This window comes from Crocodylus siamensis, chromosome 7 (assembly GCF_052110815.1).
Source record: "Crocodylus siamensis isolate JL-2025a chromosome 7, ASM5211081v1, whole genome shotgun sequence".
NCBI classification, from domain to species: domain Eukaryota; kingdom Metazoa; phylum Chordata; order Crocodylia; family Crocodylidae; genus Crocodylus; species Crocodylus siamensis.
This window is the reverse complement of record NC_143401.1, coordinates 4,682,642-4,708,025: the sequence shown is the minus strand read 5'-3', so window position 1 is coordinate 4,708,025 and position 25,384 is coordinate 4,682,642. Positions and strand designations below refer to the sequence as shown.

At 54.4% G+C, this 25,384-nt stretch overlaps 1 protein-coding gene and 1 long non-coding RNA gene across 3 annotated transcripts; one reads left to right on the top strand and one right to left on the bottom strand.

Annotated features, from left to right (window-relative positions):
• The first annotated feature begins 260 nt into the window (after positions 1 to 260).
• On the top strand, positions 261 to 6,402 carry LOC149859363 (uncharacterized). Its single transcript, XR_016443547.1, has 3 exons — positions 261 to 480; positions 2,116 to 2,300; positions 5,999 to 6,402. It is a non-coding gene; the product is annotated as an uncharacterized LOC149859363 (long non-coding RNA).
• A 3,772-nt stretch (positions 6,403 to 10,174) lies between these two features.
• Positions 10,175 to 25,025, bottom strand: NT5C1A (5'-nucleotidase, cytosolic IA). Of its 2 annotated transcripts, none has more exons than XM_090056688.1 (6): positions 24,901 to 25,025; positions 19,451 to 19,618; positions 16,647 to 16,776; positions 15,197 to 15,319; positions 14,723 to 14,907; positions 10,175 to 14,448 (listed from the first exon to the last, which is right to left on the bottom strand). In XM_090056688.1, the coding sequence occupies exons 2-6, from the start codon at positions 19,562 to 19,564 to the stop codon at positions 14,083 to 14,085; spliced, it is 918 nt and encodes a 305-aa protein (XP_089912814.1). In that variant the 5' UTR covers positions 19,565 to 19,618; positions 24,901 to 25,025; the 3' UTR covers positions 10,175 to 14,082. The 2 variants fall into 2 exon arrangements, with proteins under 2 accessions (XP_089912814.1, XP_089912813.1); XM_090056687.1 differs by lacking the exon at positions 24,901 to 25,025 and adding an exon at positions 24,092 to 24,326.
• Positions 25,026 to 25,384: the final 359 nt, after the last annotated feature.

The window sequence follows — 25,384 nt, the reverse complement described above, 5'->3', positions numbered from 1 at the left end:
CATGGGGCCCCTAAAAAATGTAGAAAATTGATATTTATCTGCCCCCGGCTGCCCTCAAGGGCTTGCTAAAACTCAGTACGCAGCCCCCCACCCGAGATAATTGCCCACCACTGCTTTAAAAGAAACTTCATTGGCGCAAGGTCCTCAATGAACGTGTTCAGTGTTGTAAAGTCATCACAGCACCCAAGCACGGCCAGGAAGGGGACACTCAAAGGAACCAGGACTCTCCAAAATGATCCCTTTTATTAGACCAACTGGGAAATCGCAAGAAAACTGTCCTTTTCTGGAAGCTTTCGGGACCAAAGTCATAGAAGTTCAGGGCTGGCAGGGACCCCAGAGATCATCAGCCCCAGCCCCCCGCTCAAGGCAGGAAAGACTGCTGAGGTCAGAGGACCCCAGCGAAGCGTACGTCCGGTCGCCGTTTGAAGTCAGGCTCTGGGGAACGTACAGCTGGTAGAAGATGGTAAAGAGTCCCCAGAGGTAGGGAATAAACTTCAGTTTTGCAGGAAGAGGAGCCGCCGGATCAGGGCTGCTACCCAAGGGCTTGGCTGGGGCTCCGAGAGATGAGATTAAGGAAAAAGGAGCAGAGGCGGTTGGAGGGGTCCCGAGCAAAGCCGCTATGGCCGGGACCCGGTGAGGCTGGGCGTTTTTCTTCTGGTGTGTGCTGGGAGAGCAGGCTGCGAAGTTTCCCCGGGGCCGGCAGGAACAGCCTTCCCCTGGGCCCAAAGCCAGGGCTGGGAGAGGCGGGAACAGGTTTTGTTATCAGAGATGGCTGCGGGGGAGAAGTCACTCCCAGCGACAGGGACCTGCATGCCTTTGCATTCCCAGCAGCACGTCCCTCCTGGCGGACGCTCCCCGCGACACCCGCGGCCTGGCCGGCAAGGAATGAGATGGCAGGGTCCACGCCCCACTTCCAATTAATATTTTCCAGACGGCCCCTCACCGCCACCCCTCCGGCAGCCTCCTCCCCCCCAGCGGCCTGAAAACACCAGCTTCTCTTACACTTAATGGGGAGCCTCAGCTGTGTTTGTTGTGGGACCAACATGGAGTGATTTCAAAGGGCAAAAATTTGGAAACTCTAGGAAACAGCTGCGGGACCGGGGGAAGGGAGGGGAGGGAGGAGAGGCTCCCCGGGCGATACGGAAGGGGGCTCGCGACAGCCCCCCGCCCATCTCTGCTGCTGCTTTGTGCCGAGGGATCCTCGTTTGCAGCCAGGCTGCGATTAGGACGCGGCGATGGAGCTGACGCATTCCCCCGTTAGCCAGATCCCCGCAGAGGCCACACGTGGTCAAAGAGCCCCTTCCCTCCTTCCAGGGAGTAAATCTTTAATAACGCAAGCCAAAGTAGCAGCTAGCGGCCCAGACACGCCGGCCTCCCGAAGGCACCGGGGCTGGGTGGAAGAGGCAAGCCCAGGGATGGCGCGGCCATGCGGACCCACTCGGATACTCCCAGCAACACGCCGGGTTTGCCCAAGGGGAGGGTCTCCATAGACACGGCCCCTTTGCCAAAGAGGCCCAGGGGTCAGGGGTCAGGGGTCGGGCTGGGGTTGGGGCAGACTCGAGCCTGCTCTTATTCGATGCGAGGCGTTTCCGCTGACCCGGCTGTAACGTCCTGCGCCCGGTCCCGAGGGAGAGCTGTGACCCCACGAAGCTTCGGCGTGCGGGGCTTTGCGAACAATGCAGCCCGTCCCCAAAGAGGCTGCCCCCGCCCTGGCACGACGCTGATGCTTTCCAGGCTGGGGGGCTCGCGGCTGCTCTAAGCGGGATGGCTTCACGCTTCGGAAAGATCACAGATGTGCAAAGACCTGTCTGCCCTCCAAGCGTGGCAGGCCAGGCAGGCACGTACTCGAACACAGCACCCACCTCTGCACCCGTTACCTCCCAAACCAACAGCAGCTGCAGCTGGGTGAATTTACACATCCGTCCCAGCGCTGTGAGCTTCCTTCTAGCAGTGTCCCTGTAACCAGCTCTATCGTTACAGCTCCAAAGGAGAGTTTATCCAGAATGAAGCTTGATGGGTGGGTCTCTTTTCTGCCAGCGACCAGTGGCTGGTGATAAACGGCTACTTTCTCGAGTTGAATAGCAGGAAGTTAAATCTTGTTTCTTTGCATTTCAGGCTGTCAGCTGGAACAATTGCCCACCTGTGGCACCACCCTGGTGTATACATATGGAACAAATACAATGCTGTCAGAGGAATGGACTTCCCATGAGAGCCCCTGGCTTGGCATGTCCTCTTGGGAGGGAGCTGAGGCCCTGCAGGCACACAGAGACCTCCAAGTGTGGGCTCATGACCGGGTGACGGTATGTGCAGGGTGGCGTGGGATTGGGCATCAGCCCGTACACAGCTGCAAGCACATCTGAAAGCGGCTGCAAGGACATGCATGTGCATCTAAACTCAGTGTATGCTTGCATGTACATGTGTGCAAGTGCACAAGGATCTGTACCGCTGAGTGTGCAGCCGCAAGTCTGGGGGCGTCCGAGTGTTTAAAGCATGTAACACATATACATGACCGTGTGCACAGCTATGTAATGATATGAAGGTTTGCGTTGGCAAGCAACCTGCATAGGCTCGCATGCTTGTACACACTTGTCTATACCAGCATGCAGTTGTGTGTGGCCCACGTACCCACTGGGCATCTGTGATTGCCCATCGGCTAGCTTTAGTGCTAAACGGAGACCTCGGCCAGATCGTTCCCGACCTGAAACCTCCTTCCTGGGCTCGGATGTTCCCCTCTCAGCTGCTCAAATGGCCGTCCTGGCCCCGCTCTGCCCCATGCATCATCCGTTCCAATACTCTCCCCTCCGGGACTCTCCAGAGGTGGCAGCCGTCACAGCTGGGCTGAGCTGGACAGTTGTGTGCAGCTGGAGACCCAGCTGAAGGAGAGGCACAGAGGAAGTTCGCTGTGAGAAGAGCAGGACCCTGTGTGTGTGTCACGAAGGGGGGGAGCAGGGGACACCGAGATGCACACAGGCCCACATTGTTCCCGCGAGGAGGAAATTATTAATTTGCTGGGATAAAGTCGGCAGCAAGTCAAAAACCCGTCTTTCCGAAACTCCAAAGAAAAGCCTTTCCCCCCAGCCCCGGTCCGTGCCAGCAGCCCTGCCGCCTTTGTGCTGACAGACGGGCCCGACACAAGGGCGTCTGTCCGGGCACAATGTCCCCACACAAGGATGAAACAGAGCCCTGGCTTCCCCCAGACGCCACTGCTCTTTCATTGCTTCTCAGCACCGGGGGGTTTCAGGACACCACTCGTCTCCCTCCTCCCCGTCCGCCGGGCTGCAGGGGACTCTTTCGGGGGCCCCTCGCAAGCCGGGCCTTTGTCGGGAACGGAGGCGCAGCGATAATGCCGCTTCCCTGTTTGTTTTCTCCGCGCCTTTCTACTGGGTGCTGGCCTCCTCCTCGCCCATCTCCCCGAGCTCGAGTGAAGCCAGGTCTCTGGATGCATTCTTGCGCGTGTGTGCGAGTATGCGTGTGCGTGTGCGCGTGCGCGCGTGTTTTCTCCCTCATTTGGCACAAACTAAAGGATTCAAAGGGAAACCAGGCTTGGCAGCCATGGGGGGAGGAGGGAGATGAAAGAGGGACTCGCTCCAGCTTTTCCTCCCGGTTCCCACACTCAGCGAGGCGCTGCAAAAATCTGGTAATCATTCCCAGCCGCACCTGGGCTGACAGCGCCGTGGAGGAAATGAGGGCTATTTATAAACAGGCAGGAAAAGGTTCCCGGTGCCAAACGGGGCCCCAGCACAAGCATGGAGAGCGACTCCCCCCATTGCCAGTGCCCAGCGGGCCAGAGCCGAGCTGGCGAGGCGGCCACCCCGTCTCCACTCAGAAGCTCCCCCGTCTCTGTACGGCGCCCGGTGGAACCCATTGCTTCTTCGTAGCATGGCGTGCCAGAGCCTATGGCTGGGGCAACCCGTTGCAATGGCACCGCAGGCAAAAGCCCACACTAAGGTGACCTTCCCGCCGTCCCACCCGTGCCACGCTGCGGACGCTGCCCTTGTCCACGTGCGGGCACTTGTCACCGAGGCAGTCGCAGCCCCCCAGCGTGCCCCCATGGCCGTGGTGGCTGCCCTGCTCCACAAGCGCACGCGCCCAGTGCCAAGGGAGAGAAGGGAGGACTCCTCCGTTGGGAGCGGGTCCGCTCTGGAGCAACTCGGCTTTTGGGGTCTGCTTTGGGGCTGTTCTCCACGGCGGGGGCTGAGAAACCGCCCGTGTGAACCGCAGAAACAAGCTTGCGCCTTTCCCACCGCCCTCCTCCGTCTCGCATTCCTCCCCTGCTATTCACCTCCTTGAGTGACAGCAGAAACCCCGCCGCAGGAGCGAGGAGGGGACGAAGCGGAGATGTGCCAGGCTCCCTGCCTCCTGGTGGCTTTCTTACGGCACAGCCCTGGCAGCAACCTCAGGAGGACGTGCACAAATGTTCTGTTAGGCACCCAGATCGGCTTGCTAGACACAGGAATTTGGACACAGCGAAACTATATACGGAAGTGGAATGAAAGCGCCCCGCTAGCTCACTCGCCGCGACCTGCAAGGAGTAATTCTATTTATAATGAACTCTGCTGGGAGTGGGGAGAAGCCGGCTCCACTTAAGCCCATAAAATTACACAGCAATATTAATGTCTCCAACACAGACACACTAATAAAAATAAATACAACAAAACCCTCAGCCTTTTCCCATATGGCTCGCTCTTCAGGTCTATGATTACAGGCCTGAAGAGCAAGCCATGCGAGGAGGACTGTTCAGCCTAGACAAGAGAAGACTTTGGGGTGGTTTGGTGGCAGCTTGCAAATATATCAGGGGAGAGCATCAGGGGCGAAGCGAACAGCTACTCACCAAACGCCCCAGGGGATGACCAGGAGCAACAGTTGTAAACTCCTAGAAGGAGGTTTCAGGCTGGATATAAGGGAAAACTTCTTTACAGTTCGAGTGACCACTCTGGACTAGACTCCCAGCGGGGTGGCGCAGACATCTCCAAAAGGAGGCTGGACGCACACCTGGCCGGGGTGATTTGACCCCAGCCGTCTTTCCTGCCCAGAGCAGGGCGGCTGGACCCGACGATCTCACGAGGTCCCCTCCGGCCCTCAGCTTCTGTGAATCTGCAAAACAGCAACTAGAAATAAAATTGAGCAGGAAAACAACATCTAACTCATATGCTTGAAATGCTGAGTGCCCACAATAGAGGCTTGGCATGAGATTTATGTAAGTGTGAAGTAGATCTGTATGGGTGGTGATCATAGATCCGTGCATGATTAGATGGACACATTCATTTCTTCACAAGCAGTAGGCTAGTTCAGCATAGCTAGCTTATGCCCAGGAAGAAATCAGCTTAACAGTTCCCCTAATTTATACGTCATTTAAAATTCTTCTCTGTACAATTTATCTGAATGCTTCTTAACCTATAATCTGACTGCTGCCTTCCTGAAGTTGTTTTTTTTAAAGGCTGCCTCACTAGTCTGCAGTCCCTGCCTCGATGGGCCTAATTCCCCAACACTGGTATCTGCACTTAAAAGTCAGAATGCGTTTCCCCAAATATCCTCTAACCTTCACACTTAATGTACTGCTTCCATGAACAGCCCTGCCAGTGAATTCGTTGCCTGGAAAACTTATGGTAAGCAATCGCAAAGGGAGTGGAAATAAATTCCCCATTTATTTGGGCAGCTTTACAGTATGCACGCACAGAAACTGAACTCCCACCAGCTACGTGTCAAGGTAATCCCAGCTAGCACAGTCAGTCCTTCGGGAGCTGACCCTGAACTATAAGAGCAGCACCCATAGCTCACTACTGGTAGTGAACTACAGATCCGTTTGTTGCTGTGGCATAGGAGGATGCTCAAGAAGAGAGGGTCAGGAGAGTAGCTAGAAGAAAGGCGGGGAAGGGAAAAGGGAAGCATCAGCGCCAGCCAGGATTGTTCTCAGCACTTTTGCAGTTCCCTTTTTGATGTCAGAGCTTATTTCCAGTTAGACTGTTAAGTCAGGGTGCTTTTCTGTACCAATCTCAAGGCTCACTTGCGCTCCCGAGTGGCTGCTGGAATAATTTCCTGACTCCCATCAGCACAAGGATCAAAAGAAACCATCCATTAAGAAATGCTGGGGATTCAGAAGAAAGCTATAAATCCCAGACTGAAGCCTGGCACCAGCTTTTCTTCTACTTGAAAGGATCTGCTGATAGAGATGCGGAAACCCCTCCAGAGCAGAGACACAGCTTCAACTGGCAATGGTTCTTCTGCTGTTATAGATTAAACCAAAAAAATAAGCTATCCCTGCCAGGCGATTTTTTGCGGGGATGCCTGCCACTACATTAGAGTTTAAGCCGGTGTGGCTATGCTGATCAGAGGTGATTTTTCTTATACACCTAACTGACAGAGCCGGGCCAGCACAATTATATTAAGTGCAGATCACGCCCCAGGAAGACACCTTTCACTGGAGCAGTCATGCAACACCAGGGTGCAGAAAACTCTTTGCCCTGATGACTTAATGGGTTTCAGATGACAGCCCCCCATCCATGACTTTAAAGGAAACGTCCTGTCCCTTGCCAGGAATCAGGCAGGCTTCTCTGCATCCGGTCGGAGATCTTCAGAGGTCTGGGCACGAGTCTCTGTCCAAAGCATGAAGAAGCCCCCTGCCTAAAAGGAGTTTTCTATTCATCTCATTCATTATTATTCATCTCATCTATTACCCTTCTCCCAGACACACGCTTGTCTGTATGCTCCCTTCCTCTTACTTTGAAAAGGCGGCTCTCTGACTGCCCTTAAGGCAGGGTGGCTTAGCCAGACACTTGCCACACTGCAGGCCCAAACTGAGGCCCACCAATTGCCTTAATTAGGTATTTTCCTCTGCAGACACCTGCACTACCTGGCTTTATGATGCCCTGCGACACAAGTGAGGTAAAAAAACTCTCTCTCGGTTCGTTTCTTTGGAGGCTCAATGAATATTAATGATCCTTCAGGCACACATTGTTGGTGATACAAAAGGGTATATATTTGCAAATAGGGTCAGAGAGAGAAGACAAAAGATCAAAACCCTCTGCCCCCCCCCCGGCACAATCATTAGCAGGCTTTTATCCCCTCTCTTCTGGCACGTGTACAGAAGCAGGAACTCTTACAACTCATTTCCGGTTCATACAAACATGCATGTGAATACGTCAGATCATGCATCCCATGTGTATTATAATTAACTACTTAAGTATGCGGGGCAGATAGGCTTAATATGTATTAGGTTATTGCGCTTGCCCAGAAAGCACTCGAGGTTATGAAGGGTTTAACTTCAAGGCTAAGATTGCAATTATTCTTATCTTAGCCTAAGAATGTGGGAGCCATGAAAGAAAGTGTGATTTAGTGTAACAAAGAGATAGTAAATTTGCAGAACAAAGAGAGAGTGATACCTTAGTACAAAGAGCTCTTGGAGTTTTTCCTTCAGTTTCCAACCCCCCTTCCCTCTCTCATTAAGGAGACAAGGAGGGCTGGCAGCCGTGCTTATTCAGAGGACAACACTATTGATGGGAGCTAACAGCTATTGATAATGCATTTTTAATAATATTTCTAACACAAGTACACTCACTGCTGTACAGTCTCCCGTCTCTAAGCCTGTAAGGAGCAGCCCGTGCTGGTGATGCAACATCAGGCAGGGTGCCTGCTTAATAGCACTGACCTAAATCAAAACAGAGGGTACAGGGACAGAAATACTAGCCATGCTTTGCCATGTGCTTTACTTTAGCCCAGTAACTAAAGGGTTATATCTCTCTCCATGCTGAACACGATCTATCCTGGCCAAGCAGATTAGCATGAGGTCACCTATACTGATTGCTTGTGATCAAACTGGGCCAAATTTTGCAAGCCCCAAGGGTGAGAGACTTGTGGGTTTCTTCCATCCATTAGCTCTCTCCCCAGTGAGAGTTGGGGCAGGGAATTGTACAACGGTAATGAATCCTCCTTGGAACGGACCCAGCACTGAGCTGGCTCTTGGCAAAGGAGAAAGCAATTTCCTGCATTAGCTGCACCAAGAGCCATTTTGCACTTGCCTCCTTCTTCAGTGGCTCCCTCCAGCAGGGCCGGCTGAGTCCAGCCTCCCACGGCAGAACCATTTTGGGCTCCAGTGACAGGCATATCAGCAAGCACTGCTATAAATAGCGGCATCAAAGGAATGAGATGGCCAGGCTGCGTGGATGCTGGCAGCAGCCCTGCCAGGGCTGAGATCAAGTGCCAGAGCCCACTCCCTCAGCACACAGAAAAGACAACTATGCCCTGTTTCTATTTGCCTTCTCTTGGTTTTCAACCTATCAGCCCAGACCCGGTGCCATGCTAACATGGGAATACTGCCCCTGGCTCCAGGCCTGCTTTGCCATCTCTGCACCGTATAGAGACTCAGGTGTGCAAGCCAGCACATTCATACCTAACACCAGGCATCTCTGCTCAGCACCGCACTGTGCTACCTAGACTTTCCCATTGAGATTTGGGATGCTTGTGCTGGCAGGCCCCTAAAAAAAGGGTGCATTCCTTAGCTTGGACATGGGTGGCTCAGCCTTTCACATGGATTCATTGTGCTTCAGGGTGCTGCATTGCCCTGGGGTAGATCAGAACAGGAGGCAGCCGGTTGTGCGTGAAGATGCAGGCTCTGTTACTGACTTTGGGGGTAGGGGCAGTGTTGCGTGTCCGTACCGTGCCAAGCACGCCCCAGGGGCCCTACAACAATCCAACCAATTCATTGCAACTCACGGAGCTGCCGTCAGCAGCTCTGCTTTACAGGCTCAGTCCGCCTCTCAGCAGGACATCCCTGCACTCCCCATTTGAGATCCTCTTGGCTGGCAGAAAAGATGGGTCAAGGGACACAAGTCATCCACGGCTGAATCAGGTATAGAGCACAGGGGATCAAATGCCTAGCCCTATGCTTTGGCCCACATTACCCTCCCAACTCTGCCGTTCACCAGGGTTATTACTATTATTATTCATGCACAGGCCTCACCAAAATCTTGGCATTAAATCCCAGGCTTGGTTAGCCTGTTAATATTCCCAGCTGTTGATTACTTCACCAACATGTGTGCTGACAATACGTGACAGGCAGAACAATCGCTGACTCCGCTCCGCCTCCACCTTTTACTTCTCTGTAGCCCCATTTAAAACATGCCGCGTGCAAATCCCTCCCTCTCCGCAAAGCCTGAGGATCTACAGCAACGTGAGCAAGTGGCAGCTGAATAACAATTCATCCTCAGCAACAACAAACCCTGGACCAGCAGAGGCTGGCACTTAGCACTCGGTTATATCAGTTTGCTTCTGAGCCCAGTAATGGACCCACACCCTGGAGCCGGTGGGGCTGTGCATGCATGTCGGAGGGTGCCATCCACACCATGCAGATGCCAGCACTGGAGGCTTAGCTGATGGCAGGGAGCGACTCTATCTAGCTTGTTGCTGCTGCCAGCGGGTGACGCAGCTTAATTCTGCAGCCAGATGCCAGCTCTAACACTGCGCGGCATTTGGGATGGACTCTTTCAAGAGGCCAAATCAAAACACACACACACACACACACACACACGCACATGCACACACACACACACACGAGATTACTCTGTTAATCTCCCATGCAACTGAGCCTGATCCAAGCCAATGGCAGAGCTGCCGCGCTTGGCCCGAGGAGCATTCTTTTCCTATATTTGGTGGGGCCTGAAGAATTGGTTTTCCCTTCTGAACCCATCAACTCTTATTTATCTGGAGGGGAGGAGTCACTAGCACTCAGCCAGCTCGAGAGTTGCACTCTGCCTATTTAGATAGATCAGGGGGTTCAACAGCAATAAATCTCCTTCCAAAAAGGCTTTTTTTCCCCCCTATTTTGTGCTTCCCACCTCCTGGCTGGATGGGGATCGGGTTAACAGAAGCCTCCTGCCAAGGGCTAGTTTTATCCAGAGTCCTGGTTATACCAGAAGACTAGTTCCAGAAGCCATCTGGCTTGCTGCAGCACTCCTCCAGCCACTGCCCGGGGAGGTCCTGCTTTTCAAAGTCTTCTCCAACTCAGAGGCAGCTCTTTTTAGCAAGGTCCCAAACCCCTGTTAAGTGTTTGATTGGCCCTGCAATCCCCAACTCCCCTTCCTCACTCACCAAAACACCTGTGGGGGCCTAAGCAGAGGATTAAATCCTTTTGTGCTGATCACACCTGCCCTGCAGCACTGAGCACTCCAACAGGCAAGGCTAGGTGGAACCAGATGCAGTTTATTACACATAAACATCCATGATCATTTCCACGAAAGCATCAGCTCATTCACAAATAAAACCACATGAAGACACATACGTGGAACCCCACAGCAATGCGATAACAGCCAGGACTGTCTTCCTGCCAAGCTGGTGCAGGAAGCAAGCCACCAGGCCATCAGAAAGGTGGCAAGATGGGACAGCAAGTCTTGCAGATCTGTTGCGGGGGGATTGCTGGCTTCTGGCAGGGTTGAACATCCATCCTGGCTCAGGAGCTGGCAGGTGTAGCACAGGCAAGTTGCAACAGCAGTGAAAGCCACTTCAGCCAGCCAACGTGACATGAAAAACACCTTGCGGAGCAATAGGAATAAATATTGCAACAGTCACACATGACAACAGTCCAAAATCCCACCAAAGCCATGTAAAGAGTGGGGGTTAGAGCTTCTCTGGGCATTGTTCCTCAAAGTCCTGCATTTTCTGGGGAGTGTCCTGGCTGCCCACTCACAACAAGCACTGGAAACAGGGGACAAGCTATGGAGCTACAGCTTCATAGTGGAAGCAAATGAAATAAAAGGCAAAGCTGGAGCTGCCTGGTGAGCTTGTTCCAGGTCCTATTTTCTGGTCTTAAGGGTTGGAAACAAAATGGAAATGGAGTGAGTCAGGCAGTTCCCAGATGGACACAGTGCTGGCACTGTGCACGCTCTGCCCTTCAGCTACCCAGCGCTGCTGCACATTTGCTCTCCGGGAGCTAAAGTGCCGCAGAACGGAGGCTTCCCCCCTGACAGCTCAATCCCTGTTACACCATGTCAGAAGTGGCAAACTCTCTCCAGCATGAAGGGCTAGTTTGAAACATGCTCTTTTACACCCTCATATCCACGTACCCACACATGTACACGATAGATCATGGGCATCTATGTCTTTATGCAGCCCCACACAACCAGCTGCTTACAAAACTGTATTCCAGGTGCTCTCACACACATCCACGTTCAGTCGCACACGTGTATTTTGACAGCTGATAGGTACAGACAGATACAATTTCACGAGATTTCAACCATGGATCCGATCTTTGTTCCTGTTACAAGGACATCTTCTATGGGGAGGAACCGGTACTGATTTAGACTACTTGTGAGATGCACCAGGAGCATTTCCAAGTGGTCCATCAGTGCCAACCTGCATGAAACACCTTGGAAAGGTTTATATGGAAGCCATAGTTGTAGCTCAAGACATCTGTTGAAAGGGTCTCTGGTAGACTGCATGGACCCCAACATCTGTTTTTTGCATTAAAAAAAGCCAAAAACTTGATAATCAATGTCTTAAAAGGGGTTTCCCCCACACTTTGGATTTACAGCTTTCCTTTAAAGTGTTTGCAACCCAAACAGTGCAAGGTAGAGAAGCTTAAAGTGCAACAAACCAAGTTTAAAAAAAAAAAAGTGAAAATTGTTCATCTTTTCCTTCTCCAAGCAGAATTCAGTGCATGGGAGCAAACCAACTAGATCCATGGTGAAGATTTCACCAGGTTTTCAATATTATTTTAGTTGAAATATAATAATCATCACCCTAACCTCTTTCTCAGGTATAGCTGAACTCTTTCAGCTGGCACTTCACTCCTTCTCAAAGAAGGTAAAAAAGAAAAGCAAGGAATAATTAGTCAGCAGCAAGCACATGGCATGGGAAATTTTAGCCCAAGTAGTTCACATTTGGCAGTTACAAGCAATTGGAAACCCAGTCTTATAATGGTGGGCAGCTTTAACTATAGAAATCACATTTGTGCCACCTTAATCATAACACAACACAAGGGGTAGATTATGCTTAACCTGATCATTCCCTTCAGTCTGGTCCATCATGTAATCAGAGTTGTAAGAGTTAGCCTTCTGCTGCTTCTGGAATAGCCTTCAAATGGATTTTTCTGTTAATTAATCTTAAAACATACAGGTGGTAATCTGTGTTAGCTGGAAAGAATTAGGCAGAAGGCAGGCCAGGGCACCCTCTTAGGGTGTGTACACACATATTAAGTCAACTTAAAAGAAGGTGGCTTAACTAAGCCAACTTAACTAACTAGTGGGAACACAGTGACATGCTACGTTGTTGTACAGCATGCTACAGCGATGTAGCAATCTATAACTGATATAGATATAGATATAACTGCCAGCTACGCTGCGGTAGCTGTGCACTCCCTGGTTATAGCATGCTGCTATGGAGGCATAGTGGCAAAAACTAACTGTGCACCACACACACGGTACAGTAACCACCCATACTGCACTGTGCTTTAGTATTTCCAAAAGGAAGTACTAAAGCCTGGTGACATGTAGATGCACCCATAGTTAAGTCATGCTGGAGCGTACACACATAGAACTGGTTGACATAGTGGAAGCCAAGTCAACTTAACTAATGCGACTCCAAATAATGCACCTCAGAGGTGTATTATCTAGTGCCACATTTAAGTTGACTGCTGCACATACGTGTGTACGCTCTGACAGTGAAGTCAACTTTAAAAAGTTAAGTCAGCTTGACTGTCAGAAAGTTAGTACGTGTGTATATATACCCTTAGAGACTAACTGGTTCAAAGACACAATCTTTTGTAGGCAACAACCTACTTTGTCAAATGCCATTTGAGAGGACAACAGCACTGTTAATTTACGGTCACAAACTCCTGCAAGACCGTTTCAGGCTGGACATAAGGAAGAATTTCTTTCCTGTCCGAGCCCCCAAGGTCTGGAACAGTCTGCCAGCGGAGGTGGTTCAAGCACCTACATTGAACACCTTCAAGAGTAAATTGGATGCTTATCTTGCTGGGATCCTATGACCCCAGCTGACTTCCTGCCCTTTGGGCAGGGGGCTGGACTCGATGATCTCCCTAGGTCCCTTCCAGCCCTAAAGTCTATGAAATCTATGAAATTAATTGGAGATGTGAATCTTTCCCATCCTGTACCAGAAGCCTCTATCTTGGGAGACATAATAGGCTTGATGCACTGACCAGAGAAGAATTACCAGCTGTAGACAGGGCTTAGTTTGAATGAAAAAAGATCCAGTTTTCACCTGATGAAAGGCCCAGGCTCGAGTTCCTTGCTGAAGCAGCTGCACTGACTTCAAGATAATTTGGCTTAGTTATCTCTCAGGACCATTACCCAACTTGCACATGATCTTTAGCTTCCTTCCCACCAACACAGAAACCACATTTTCAGAAGTGGCTTTTCATTTTACTTGCCTCAGCTTTGGATGCCCCAATCAAGACACCTAAGCTCACAAGAGAGCACCTCCATATAAGACACTTAGCTGCGGAACCCAAATGTGAAAATTTGGGCCAAACTTTGAGTAGGAATCGGACTTGTGTCCTCTATTATTGTTTTTATGAGGTTATTTTTTCCTCCTTGTTTCCATTCTTCACTTGGTACTACTACTCAAGTTGAGAAAACGGCAGCAGTGAAGGACAATGAGAGATGCAGAATCTTATATGGCTGCGCACTCGGTGCAGGAATCAATGGGGAGCTCCTCGGGTCTTCCCCCCCTCCACCTCTGGGTCCCCCAAAGCAAAGGAGGGGCAGGCAGGCTGGGCTTGGGCATAGGCTGACCCTGAGGCATAGCAGCAGAGATGATGGCACGGAGGTGGGGCAGTGGCCAAGGAGCTGGCAAAGGAGCCAAGCTTGAGATGCTGGGGGTGCCATGTGTAGACCCTGACTAATACGGAGGTCGATGCTGGGCTAGAGGGACAAATCATCAGTAAAGTGCAAGACATAAAGGCCAAAGGGAGCTTTTCATTCGACCCCCTCTCCTCCCTCCAGACATGGCACCTGCCACTTCAGTAGCTTCACTATTAATCACAGAGGACACTCGGGTCATTGCACACATCGACGCGTAGCGGACTGGCCAGTGACGGCCAGTGAGCATGTCCACTGCAGTTCGCCGGCCCCGTCACTCGATGTCCTTGGCTTGCTTCTTTTCTGCCATCCGCCTGTGTTTCTGTGCGATGCCATAGGGGACGTGGGCTGCGACGGTGCCCATCTCCTGAGCCCCCTCCACGTGGAACATCTGGTCATCGAAGAAGATGTGAGGGCGGATCTTCTCTAGCAGGGGGCCTTTGGGGGCCCCGGCCAGGAAGAGGGCTTCATCTGTTTCTAGTCCCCAGCTGCGGAGAGTCTTTAGGGCGCGGGCCCCCGAGCTGGCTGCGCTCCTGGCGGTGACGAGGTAGGTGCGGATCGGACACTCCAGCCTCAGCCCCTTGGAGTAAAACTTCTTCTGCAGCTTCCCCAGGGCTTCCAGAAAACCTTTCAGGGGGCCCTGGTGAAGCAGAGAGAAACAGCCATTCACCAACACCATCATGTCTATCCTTGGCTCCATGCTTCGATCCGTTCTCACGGCAGGGAAGGGGCCTCTCCCACCAGACCTGCCTCGAGTCCCAGCACGGAAGAGCCAGGACCACATCCTCCTGAGCACAGCCTCAGCCTCCTCCCGCCCGCCCTGCCCCAGTCCCTGTGCTGGCTGCTGGGGCCCATGGAGCCGGGAGCCCGTTCTCGGTGCTCCCTGTCCCGGGAGCCGACTCCTGGTGCCGTACCTGGGCCAGGGGCTTGTTCTCGTACGTCTTCTCGTGCTCAAAAAACATGTCGAGGCCGTGGGCCTTCACAATCTGCTCCGACTCGTCCGAGAACAGCACAGCGTCCCCATCGAATGCCACCCGCAGCTGGTTCTCCGGCACCATCACGTCTTTGCTGGGGTTGAAAATGGTGGCAGCGGCAATCCCTTTGGGAAAGGGGTAGGGGAGGCGTCAGGCAGCATCTCCCCATAACCCAGTCTCCCACTGCAACCTTCCCACCGCAAAGCACAGCCACGGCGACACAACGTCATAATGGCACAGAGGCAGAGCAAAGCGACTAGCCCCCAGCCGGGACATCCACGTCCCCCCCGCCACGCGCAGCCCCTGTGGAGGGGGATATCGGAGTCGCTATTCTTCACCCGGCTGCTCTAGTTCAACCAGCTGTGGGCTGCGCGCTCCTCCCTCTACCGCCCAGAGCGGGACCGTGAGACTCACCCTCTTCAATGGCCTCACTCACTTTCTCGCAGTCGGACGAGAGGTACAGGTCGGTGTGATAGGCCTTCAGGTAGCAAATGGGGCTGTTGCCTCCCGTCATGCAGAACCTCTCGATGAACAGATCTGAAGAGGACAGAGGCACCGAATCAACCGTGCAGCTGGGGGGCTCCTCCCCTCCGCGCCCCCTGGCATCAGGCCAGCGGGAAGAGATGGCAAATCAGCCTGGAGCAGCAGGATTACATGAAAGGTGGGGCCCGGACCAGCCCCACCCTACAGACGCTGGTGCACAACAATGCTGCCAGGACATGTTGCCTGCTAGCTGGTGGCTACTGCCCGGCATTTCCCAACACCTGGCAGCAGTTGGTAGCTCCTTTAGAGGGATTCCCTAGTACTACCCTCTTGCTAAACCTCCTGCACCCAGATGCAAGAAAACCCCAAGCACGCAGAGGATCCTGATGCAGGAGCATCATGGAGAGAGGCCCAGGGCTACAGCAACGGCCTGGGACTCAACAGAAGGGAGATCTCTTCCCAGTCAGCCCCTGGCCGGCCTTGCGCATGTTGCTTGTACTTCCAGGACCTCGGTTTGCCCACCTGTATAGTGGGGGGATCCCAAAGCTTTGGGAAAGTGCTTTGGGATCCACTGACAAAATGCAAAGTAAAACTTAGGCGCTCTAATTATTGCTGCGGTGCTTCACCACCCTCAACATGTTTTTTGAGCATGAGAAGACATATGAGAACAAGCCCCTGGCCCAGGTACGGCACCAGGAGTCGGCTCCCGGGACAGGGAGCACCGAGAACGGGCTCCCCGCTCCATGGGCCCCAGCAGCCAGCGCAGGGACTGGGGCAGGGCGGGCGGGAGGAGGCTGAGGCTGTGCTCAGGAGGACGTGGTCCTGGCTCTTCCGTGCTGGGACTCGAGGCAGGTCTGGTGGGAGAGGCCCCTTCCCTGCCGTGAGAACGCATCAAAGCATGGAGCAAAGGCCGGCCTCTCCTTTGGTTTCTGGGGTCATCCATACTGAGAACTCGGTTCTACCCCTGGACAGAGCAAACCCCAAAGCTGGTTTGAATGCGTCTAAACCTCCTCAGAGGGACTTGGAGTCTGAAACAAGAAAGCAATGCCAAGGTGTTTGACCTGGATCTGACTATCCCAGTACCCACGGCCTGCCCTACTGGTTCTGGCTTGGGCCCAAAAAGAGATGGACCAAGATGGGAATGATGTGGCCAAGCTGTTTAAAGAACTAGAACCCGGATTCCCAGTTTCTTGGAAGCCTTAACAAACTGGGCGGTTTGACCTATAATGTTTTAAGTCCAAACCACAGGACTTTGGAAACTGAGTGAAGCGAGACAGCTTTTCCCTCCAGCTTCGTTCCCATTGCAGTTGCTCCCCCAAAATGCACTAACCAAGGTTATTTCAGGGGCTCTCTCTCAGGGGCAGGGCTGTTCCATGCTTACCATAATGATTGATGCTGTTGATCAGACGCACCCCAACCTGGGCATGGTTATTGGTCATTAGGACGATATCAAAGAGTTCTTCACTCTCAGGATACAGCTCTCGCAGCTGCGTGTTGACAGCTTCTAGTGCCTGCGCCACCAAGGGAAGGCACAGGTAAGCTAGCAATCCAGCCACCCACCCCTCAGAGCCAAGAGACAATTCCCATTTTATTTGCTAAAAAAATGCAGATTTGGGTCAACTAAAGCTATATGGAAATATAGTTTCATAGTTTCTAGGGTCGGAAGGGACCTGAGCAGATCATCTAGTCCGACCCCCTCCCATGGCAGGAAAGAGTACTGGGGTCAAACGACCCCAGCAAGATGTGCATCAAACCGCCTCTTAAACACCCCCAGGGTAGGAGCCAGCACCACTTCTCTTGGAAGTTGGGTCCAGACCCTAGCCGCCCTGACCGTGAAGTTGTACCTCCTGATATCTAGCCTAAATCTGCCCTCTGCCAGCTTGTGACCGTTATTCCTGGTCACTCCTGGCGGTGCTCGGGGGAGCAGTGACTTCCCCACTGCCTGCTGATCCCCCCTGACTAGTTTATAACAGGCCACAAGATCCCCCCTCAGCCTTCTCTTGTGGAGGCTGAACAGGTTCAGGTCCCATCGCCTCTCCTCGTAGGGCCTGCCCTGCTGCCCCCGATCATGCGAGTGGCCCCCTCCGGACCCTCTCCACGCTGTCCACATCCCTCTTGAAGTGCGGCGCCCAGAGCTGGACGCAGTACTCCAGCTGCGGCCTGACCAGTGCCGCATAGAGGGGGAGGATCACCCCCCTGGACCTGCTCGAGATGCATCTGTGGATGCATGACGAGGTGCGGGTGGCCTTCCTGACCGCGTCCCCACACTGCCGGCCCATGTTCATCTTGGAGTCAGTGATGACCCCCAGACCCTTTCCGCCTCCGTGCTGACAAGAGGGGAGTTCCCCAACCTGTAGGTATGGTGCCGGTTGTTCCTCCCGAGGTGCATCACCTTGCACTTGTCTGTGTTGAAACCCATCCTATTCTCGTCCGCCCACCCTTGTAACCTGTCTAGGTCTGATTGTAGCCTATTGCTTCCTTCCAGTGTGCCCACGTCCCCCCACATCTTAGTGTCATCAGCAAATGTGAACAGGGTGCTTTTTACCCGCTCGTCCAAATCACTGATGAAGATGTTGAACAGTGCGGGCCCGAGGACCGAGCCCTGGGGGACCCCACTGCCCACGTCCCTCCAGGTCGACAATGACCCGTCCACTACCACCCTCTGGGTGCAGCCCTCCAGCCAGTTGGCGACCCATTTGACTGTGTGGGTGTCGACACCACAGCCCCCCAGTTTCTTAATGAGAACGGGGTGAGAGACAGTGTCGAAAGCCTTCCGGAAGTCCAGGAAGACGATGTCCACTGCTACCCCTGCGTCTAATGATCTGGTGATCTGATCGTAAAAGGCCACCAGGTTGGTCTGACAGGACCTGCCACTGATGAACCCGTGTTGGTTGCCCCTGAGCATGCAGTCCCCTGCTGGACCCTCCTGCATGTGTGACAGCATAATTTTCTCGAACAGCTTGCCTAGGATCGAGGTAAGACTAACCGGCCTATAGTTTCCCGGGTCCTCCTTCCTGCTTTTTTTTAAAGACGGGGACCACATTGGCCTCTTCCAGTCCTCTGGTACCTCACCAGAGCACCACGAGTGCTCGTAAAGCCGTGCCAGGGGACTTGCAATGACCTTGGCCAGTTCCTTTAGAACTCTAGGGTGGAGATCACCCGGGCCGGCTGACTTGAATACGTCCAACCCCTCCAGAAGCTCCCTAACTAAATCCTCGCTAACCCGTGGCCCAGGTGTGCCTCCCCCGGGGCCCGAGGGGGGCCCAGCAGGGAGGTGGCTGTTCTGGTCCCTACTTAGGAAGACAGAGGCAAAGAAATCGTTAAACATGTTAAACATGTGCTACATCAGACCACTCTGGGCTCCTAAATCTAATTTTTTTCTGGAGAAAGTCAAAGCATTTTGCTTTGTCAGCTTCAAAAGGAAACACTTTAAATTCTCATTTTGCAAGGATGTTTGGAGAATACATTTGCCGGGATTTACTTCGAAATATGTTTAAGTGTCTCAAAAGGCCCCACATGAAATGTTTCCTTCGATCCAAAAGGACCTGGTGGTAGAGGCTGTTTCAGGAAGAAAACTGTAAAGGTATCATTCCAGATTGACCCGGCTCTAGCAAATGCTACTTCACCAGCATAAAAGATGGGCATCTGATGCTTAATTTGTTGTTGTTACTTACCCAAGACATCCCCCGATCTTTCCTGCCCAGCAAAGGTGCACTGTCTCCTTTGAGCTGAGTTCTGCTCTGCGACACCATTGTGAATTCAGATTAACTCCCTTCCAGTCAATACGGTTCTCAACTGTCCTACACTCAAGGCACCCCCCGTTAGACTCCAGGCTATGAATACTCGAGGAAGTCTTCTGTTGCAAAGAGCCCCGAAAGCCTACAGCAGGGTCCAAACTGTGTTTTTGACTCTCTGGATCCCTGCTTGGGTTTAGCTTGTGAATCAACAGTAGGTGTTCGCACACCTAGCAGTGCTAATATTGTGCGGCACCCTTAAGAGGATCTCATGGCACTCCTGGGTTCTGGGGCACCCTAGCTGAGGATCACTGCACGAACGTGATGAAGCAGAGTGCTCTAATGCTGGGATCATCCCCGGTTTTATCCAGCACACCGCAAGCCCTGCTTGGAAAGTGAAGAAGCTTGGAAAGGCGGGGGTCTGAGCTGGGGATGCAGAAAAGGAGCTTACCTTGACAAAGGCGAAGGCAGCACCAGGTAGGAAGGGTTCGTTCTCATGGTCCAGCTGGTATTTCACATACGCCTCCACCCCTTTCTCGCTGTAAATCTTCTGCTCCTCCTCCATACGGAACAGCGCCCGCGACGACACAGCGATTGTTATCGCGTTCTCCGGCTTTGGCTGCACAACAGAGAGGGAGGGGGCAGCGTGAAACTTCTGCATGTCAGATCTTACGTTTTCCATCCTCATTCCCCTGGACACAGGCCCGATTCCATCCCCAAGGGGCGTTAGCAAATGTCGCAAGCGAACAGGAAGAGGGGCCATCTTCAAGAATCGAGTCACTCCGTTCCGGAGTCATGTTTAGAGATTTGGGGCCTATCCCCAGAAACAACAGAACCCTTGCCACCTTCTCATCCCCAGGTACACTCCCATCTAGCACATCCCAGGCTAAGCCGGCTTCACATGGATGGGTTTCTTCCGCTTCAGCTGGGGGCACCCGAGTGCGCTGGGAGTCGTGCACAAATCTATGCTGCTCGGAGGCCATCGGCAGCGAGCCAGCGTGTCAGCCGCGAGCGCTCTGTCCCACGGTGCCTTCAGAGCTGGACATTTCCGCGTCGTGCTTTCCGGGGTTTCTCAGATCTGAGGCTCTTGGAGTCAGCATCCTTGGTCCCATGCCCTAGCTAAACCGAGATATTCACATTCCCTGCGCTTTTAGCGGGGCTGCTTGGGGCTCACCCAGCACTTGTCCGGATTCCCCCTGTGGTCCCCCCACAAATAAGTCTGGAGGCAGATTGCATTGAATGTGTTGGGGTCTAGCTCCTACTTTCAGGCAGGACCCATTCTCCTTTGATGCTAAAGGTGACATAAAGACCCGGTCTAAGTGGCTGCAACCCAGTTAAAGACCTTGAAGAGCACATGCTTATACCAGTTACAATTTCGTCTCTTGAGAACGTGTATGCCAGATTGGGAAATTATGGCAGGAACACGACACGAAAAGTACAGTGAGCTGCCTGTTGTGCTCTTACACGGTCTCCGTGGATAAAAACCCCTTGATGCGTTCCAAGGGGCTATAAGGTCACAGTCACAATTGCACCGGTGCATTCTGCGATGCCTGGGTTACATTTCCCATCGTGTCCAAGACTGCTGTTGCAACGGTTTCTGGGTAAATACCAAACACTGAGCACTGCATTGTGAGAGGGAGCCAAAAAACCCAACCGTTCATAAATGTGAATTGTAAAGGGCCTGCTCCAAAGCCTAGTCAAGACCACAGGAGCCCTTGCACAGACTTCACAAGGTGCGGACCAGGACCCGGTAAAGCTGGAGGCGCTTCACAAGTAGAATAAAGACACAGCCTTTCTGCAGAGAAGGCAACACAGATCCAAGCGCATCATCGCAGCTCCAGCGCCTTGCCTCCGAGAGCAAACGACAGGCATTCAGCCTGGCCAGGCATCGCCAGATGCGGAGGCAAACTTGTTATCGAATGCAATGCCCAACAGCAAAGTGGTTTGGTTTTTGTAGCGCTTGGGCTGACCACAATCAGGAGGGAATCCCAAATGGAGCCAAGAGCAATCGATCCCACCTTGCCTGTGATGAAGTCCTCATCTGGGGCAGAGGCATGGTGCGCTGCCACGAGGGAAAAACACTGGCACTGGAGACGTACTGAATGGGTTTCTGAGCAAGCACTCAGCTGGTTTGGTGCCTGCATGCGAGAGATGCACTGAAAAACTGGAAGTGGTTCTGTATTACAGGAAGGAGGACCACATCTGTGCCAACTTCAAAGGGGAGAAACCCTTCTAGCCCTTGGTCAAGGACCTGGACTTAACACTGCAACCCTCTTCAATCCATAACGAACAAGAAGGTTCTGGGTGGTTAGCCAAATACCTACTAACCCCAGATAAAACCGTCAGTGGAGCCAAAGAGGATTAGACACCCATTTCTTCTTGAATCCGAATGGAAAAAGGGTGTCTAACTCCCTTAGGCTCCTTTGGAAAACGTCTCTGGACAAATACATAATTCGTTTGGCCGTGTGCGGCATTGCCAATAGCACCGCTGACGCAACTGTTAGGCTTGGTCTAGGCAAGTGAATTGTGGCAAATCCACTATTTTTAGATCTGCTTACGCAGCGGGGGTTGGTTATTAACTCATCACGGGCTAGTTTTTAGCGCTAATCTGTATTAATTAATAACTTTGGCATCTTGGGCTATTAGTTACAATATTAATAACTCATGGGCCAGTCCATCACTAGCCTGTGGCAGCAAATCCAGTTTGCTAGCAGAGGTCTTAGCTCCTCAAAGGCCTGAGATCATCGGACTAGATGATCTACTCAGGTCCCTTCCGACCCTAGAAACTATGAAACTATATTTAGCCAGGGAAGCGAAACACCAGCTTGTGCCATGGGATATTTCTTTCCATTTCCCAGTTTGTGCTGGACAGCGGGAAGGGCGGCTTCCGGCTGCAACCCGGCAAGAGCTTGTTGCGAGATGAAACTGGGTCGGGGCTGTTGGTCTCAACCCTTATTCCACATTGGACTGGACAGATGTGCGTGGCCGCGGCAGCCTTGCAAGGCGTGACGCAGAGAAGTCTCGGTCTCCTGTGTGTTTTCACAAGTATGCACCAATGGTTCTCCATGTTGCACGCACCTTGCACAGCCGGGTGCGTTTGGGGCAGTTGTGAACAAAGCTCTCAAGGTTCATTCTTTGCCGGTCGAGGTGAAAGCCCTTGGGAGGCAATTTAGGAGGTAATAAATGCAGCAATAAGTGGAAGCCCTGCTGGCTTCCGCCCTACGTTTCTGGAGCTCCAGCATGGCAGCCTGCAGTCCGCCTTCTGTCTGGCAGGGCAGCGCCACTTTGGTTTCCCCTCCGGGGAGGTCTGACTTACTGGATGTTGTTCGCACCTGCTAAATAACACTTTGAACCCCTACAGCACCTCCTAGAGCAAAGTCGTACGCAGGAACGGAGGAAGCTTCAGACCCGGGCTGGCTGGATCAAGAATTTCTGTGGGAAATTGTGATATTAAAAAACCCTCCTCATTCTGGTTCCAGCGAGAAGGCCCACGGTTGGGATTTCCTTTGAAATGAAAGCTTCTGTTTTGGGCCCATCGAAACATTTCCCCTTTTACCCTGTCATTTTGATTTAGTTTCACCCCCCACTCCCATTCCTACTCATTACATATAATCAGCAGTGTATGAAAATACCCAGCTTCAATAGTATTTTGTTTTTAAAATAGCAATCTGAGCTGGGCCCCTCCTCTGTCTCCGCCATCGACAGGCTGGGGTTAGTATCCCGACCCAATAAAGAACTGAGACATGAAGAGCAGAAACGATTGCCCAGGCAGCCCTCTGGACCAGGACCCAGGAGTCCACGCTGCCCGCAACCTAATCGCCAGACGTGCACCGAGGACCCCGCACGGCGGCCCACCCTCGCCTGCCCCCCCGCCCTTCACTGTGGGGGGAGCGCACAAAGCCAGGAAACTGCACGGGCCAGAAGAAACACTGTTTATCCCCACAGCGACATCCAAGGTTAGTCAAGGTCTGTTCAAGCTTGTCATCAGAGGCGTGTTTGGGAAGCAGCTGGGGGGCTTTGCTCAGCTAAGTCGATCTGGATTCTGCATTTTGGAATTAATATTCAGGTCAGCCGCTTCATCCGCCGCCCATCCTGCTGGAGCATCGGGCTCCAAGCTCTGCCGACGCAAACGTTGCGGCTGGCCCCTTGCTCCTTAAAGCCCTGGAAGCAAGCCACTCGCTGACCACAGCGCTCGAGGCTGCGGTGGGACTCCAGGGCTATGCCTCCCTTCCCGATGTCCTGAATGAATTCAAGAGACGAAGCTCCGCCAATCCAGCCTCTGCCCGTTATAGTCATGTTCCTGTGGATACAATTCCTAAACAGCCGTCTAGGGATCAGTGCCCAGGTCCCAGAAATCCTAGCTGCCAGCTTGGATGCCGACCGGGGACGTGATTTCCAGGTAACAAAGGCAGGGGAACATGGGAGCAAAGTCATCCCGGCACCGGCGGGCACGAAGACAACCCTCCCTTGAAGGCCTCCCAGAGCTGAAGGCAGGTCCCAGCTCGCCCAAGAGAGCCAGACTGGGAGACACGGGCTGCCCGCTACTGGACCCATTTCTCAGATGGACAAGAGAGTGCCCTGGGCCCCCCGGCGCGGGATCGGGTTAAAGTCGGGGGAGATGACTGGGATGTTTATGGGCTTCCCAAACACATTATAAATAAGGCACAGAGATGCCTTGCTGCATTTGTCACGGGCTGAAACAGCTGCCCGGCGGGGTGGGCCAGCCAGGCGAGCACTACAGCGCTGCTGGGAGACTCCCTGCACGGCTGCGGGTGCCCGGCACGCGCCCCTACGGCCCCGGGGCAGAGCCCCCGGCAGACTCAGCCCCGGCGGAGGGAGGGCACGCGGGCGGGAGCTGCAGTGAGGTCTCCGCTCCGCCACTGCTTCCTGCCAGATCGCGGGCAGGGCACTTCAAGCACTCCCGCCTCAGGCTCCCCGCGCGGGAGGAGGAGATGGTCGGCCCCAGCCGCCGGCGGGCGGAGGCCTGCGCGGGGCTGCCCGGCAGCCGCCCGGGGCCGGGGCCGGGGCCGGGGCCGGGGGGGTCTGGCGGCCGCTCTGACCCGCGGCAGCCCGCTCCGCCGGGGGCGCTTACGGATTTGGGTTTCCTCCTGGGGCTCGGGGCGCGGGGCGCGGGGCGGGCCGCCTCCTCGCGGGGCCCCTCCGGCGCCGGGCCCCCGCGCCCGGCCCCGGCGCCCGCCGGCTCCATGGGCCCCGCGCCGGCTCGGCCGCTCGCTGCTCCGCAGGCCCCGCCCCCGCCCGCCCCGCTTTATCCGGCCCCCGGCGGGCCGCCCCGCGCGCGGGGGCGGGGGCGCGGGCTCGTCCGCAGCGCAGCGCCGAGCACGCTGTGGCCGCCCCGCCCCCCACCTCCGGGGGCCCTGGCCCCGGCTCCCGGCCCGCCGGACAGCGGCCTCCCGGCACTGAAACGCGGAGCTGGGGCCGCCCGCCGAGGCGCAAGCCGGGCAGCACAGGGTCGCCCGAGGGGACAGGCCGCCGCTGTGACGGGGACCCAGGCGGGAGCCCCAGGCCGGGCGCAAGCCGCGGGCGCCGGCCTCGCGCCTCCGCCACGACGCCGGCAACGCGCGGCCCGCCCGCCGGGCCCGGACGAGCCCTGCCCGGCCCCTCGAGCGCCGCCGAAATCCCGGCAAGCAACTAGGACTGGACGAAACGCCGCGTGGGTGCGTGGCGGCCGGTGCCGGAGCCGGCCCCCGCCGCCGCCGGGCTGGGGCTCCGGGGCCGCCCGGCCGCCGGCTTGAGCGGCAGCTCCAGGGACGTCCTCCCTGCGTGTGCTTTAGGGCCCCCTCGCAAGGCGCTCCGCGCGCAGCGAGGCCCCAGGCGCCCGGGCAGCCCCCGCGGGAAGTCCGCTCTGCCCTACCCCCGCAGGTATTTCAATCCACAGCTTACGTTACTGCCCCTCTAAAGAGCATCCCGGGCGGCCGGCCAGGACCCAGGCACGGGCGCCGCCCCAGGGCAACGCAGTCAGGAAGTGCCTTTTTCAAGGGGTTGCCGCACGCGTTAGCGTTTGCGGGACCCCTTCCGACGAAGCCCGCCCCCAGGCTTGGAGACTGGCAGGAGCAGAGCTTTAAAGTCTCGCCCACCAAATTTCCAACCCCTGTTTGCGAGGGAGGATTGTATAACTCATCCCAGCCCAGGGAACCATCGCAGTGAAAGCCAGGAGGAGCCGACTGCGGAGCCGGTGGGCAGCACTGCGGGGGCTGCCTGCACCAGCTGGGGACCCGGGAGCCTGGGCAACGATACGCCAGGTGCCCAGAGAGGCCGGCCGCCCTCCTGCCCGCCGCCCTGGGCATCACCTGCCATCTCAGGGTGCTTGTCAGCTATGATTTCAGGGCCTTTTCCCTACGCTGAGCACTAGGGCCAGCATTCGTGC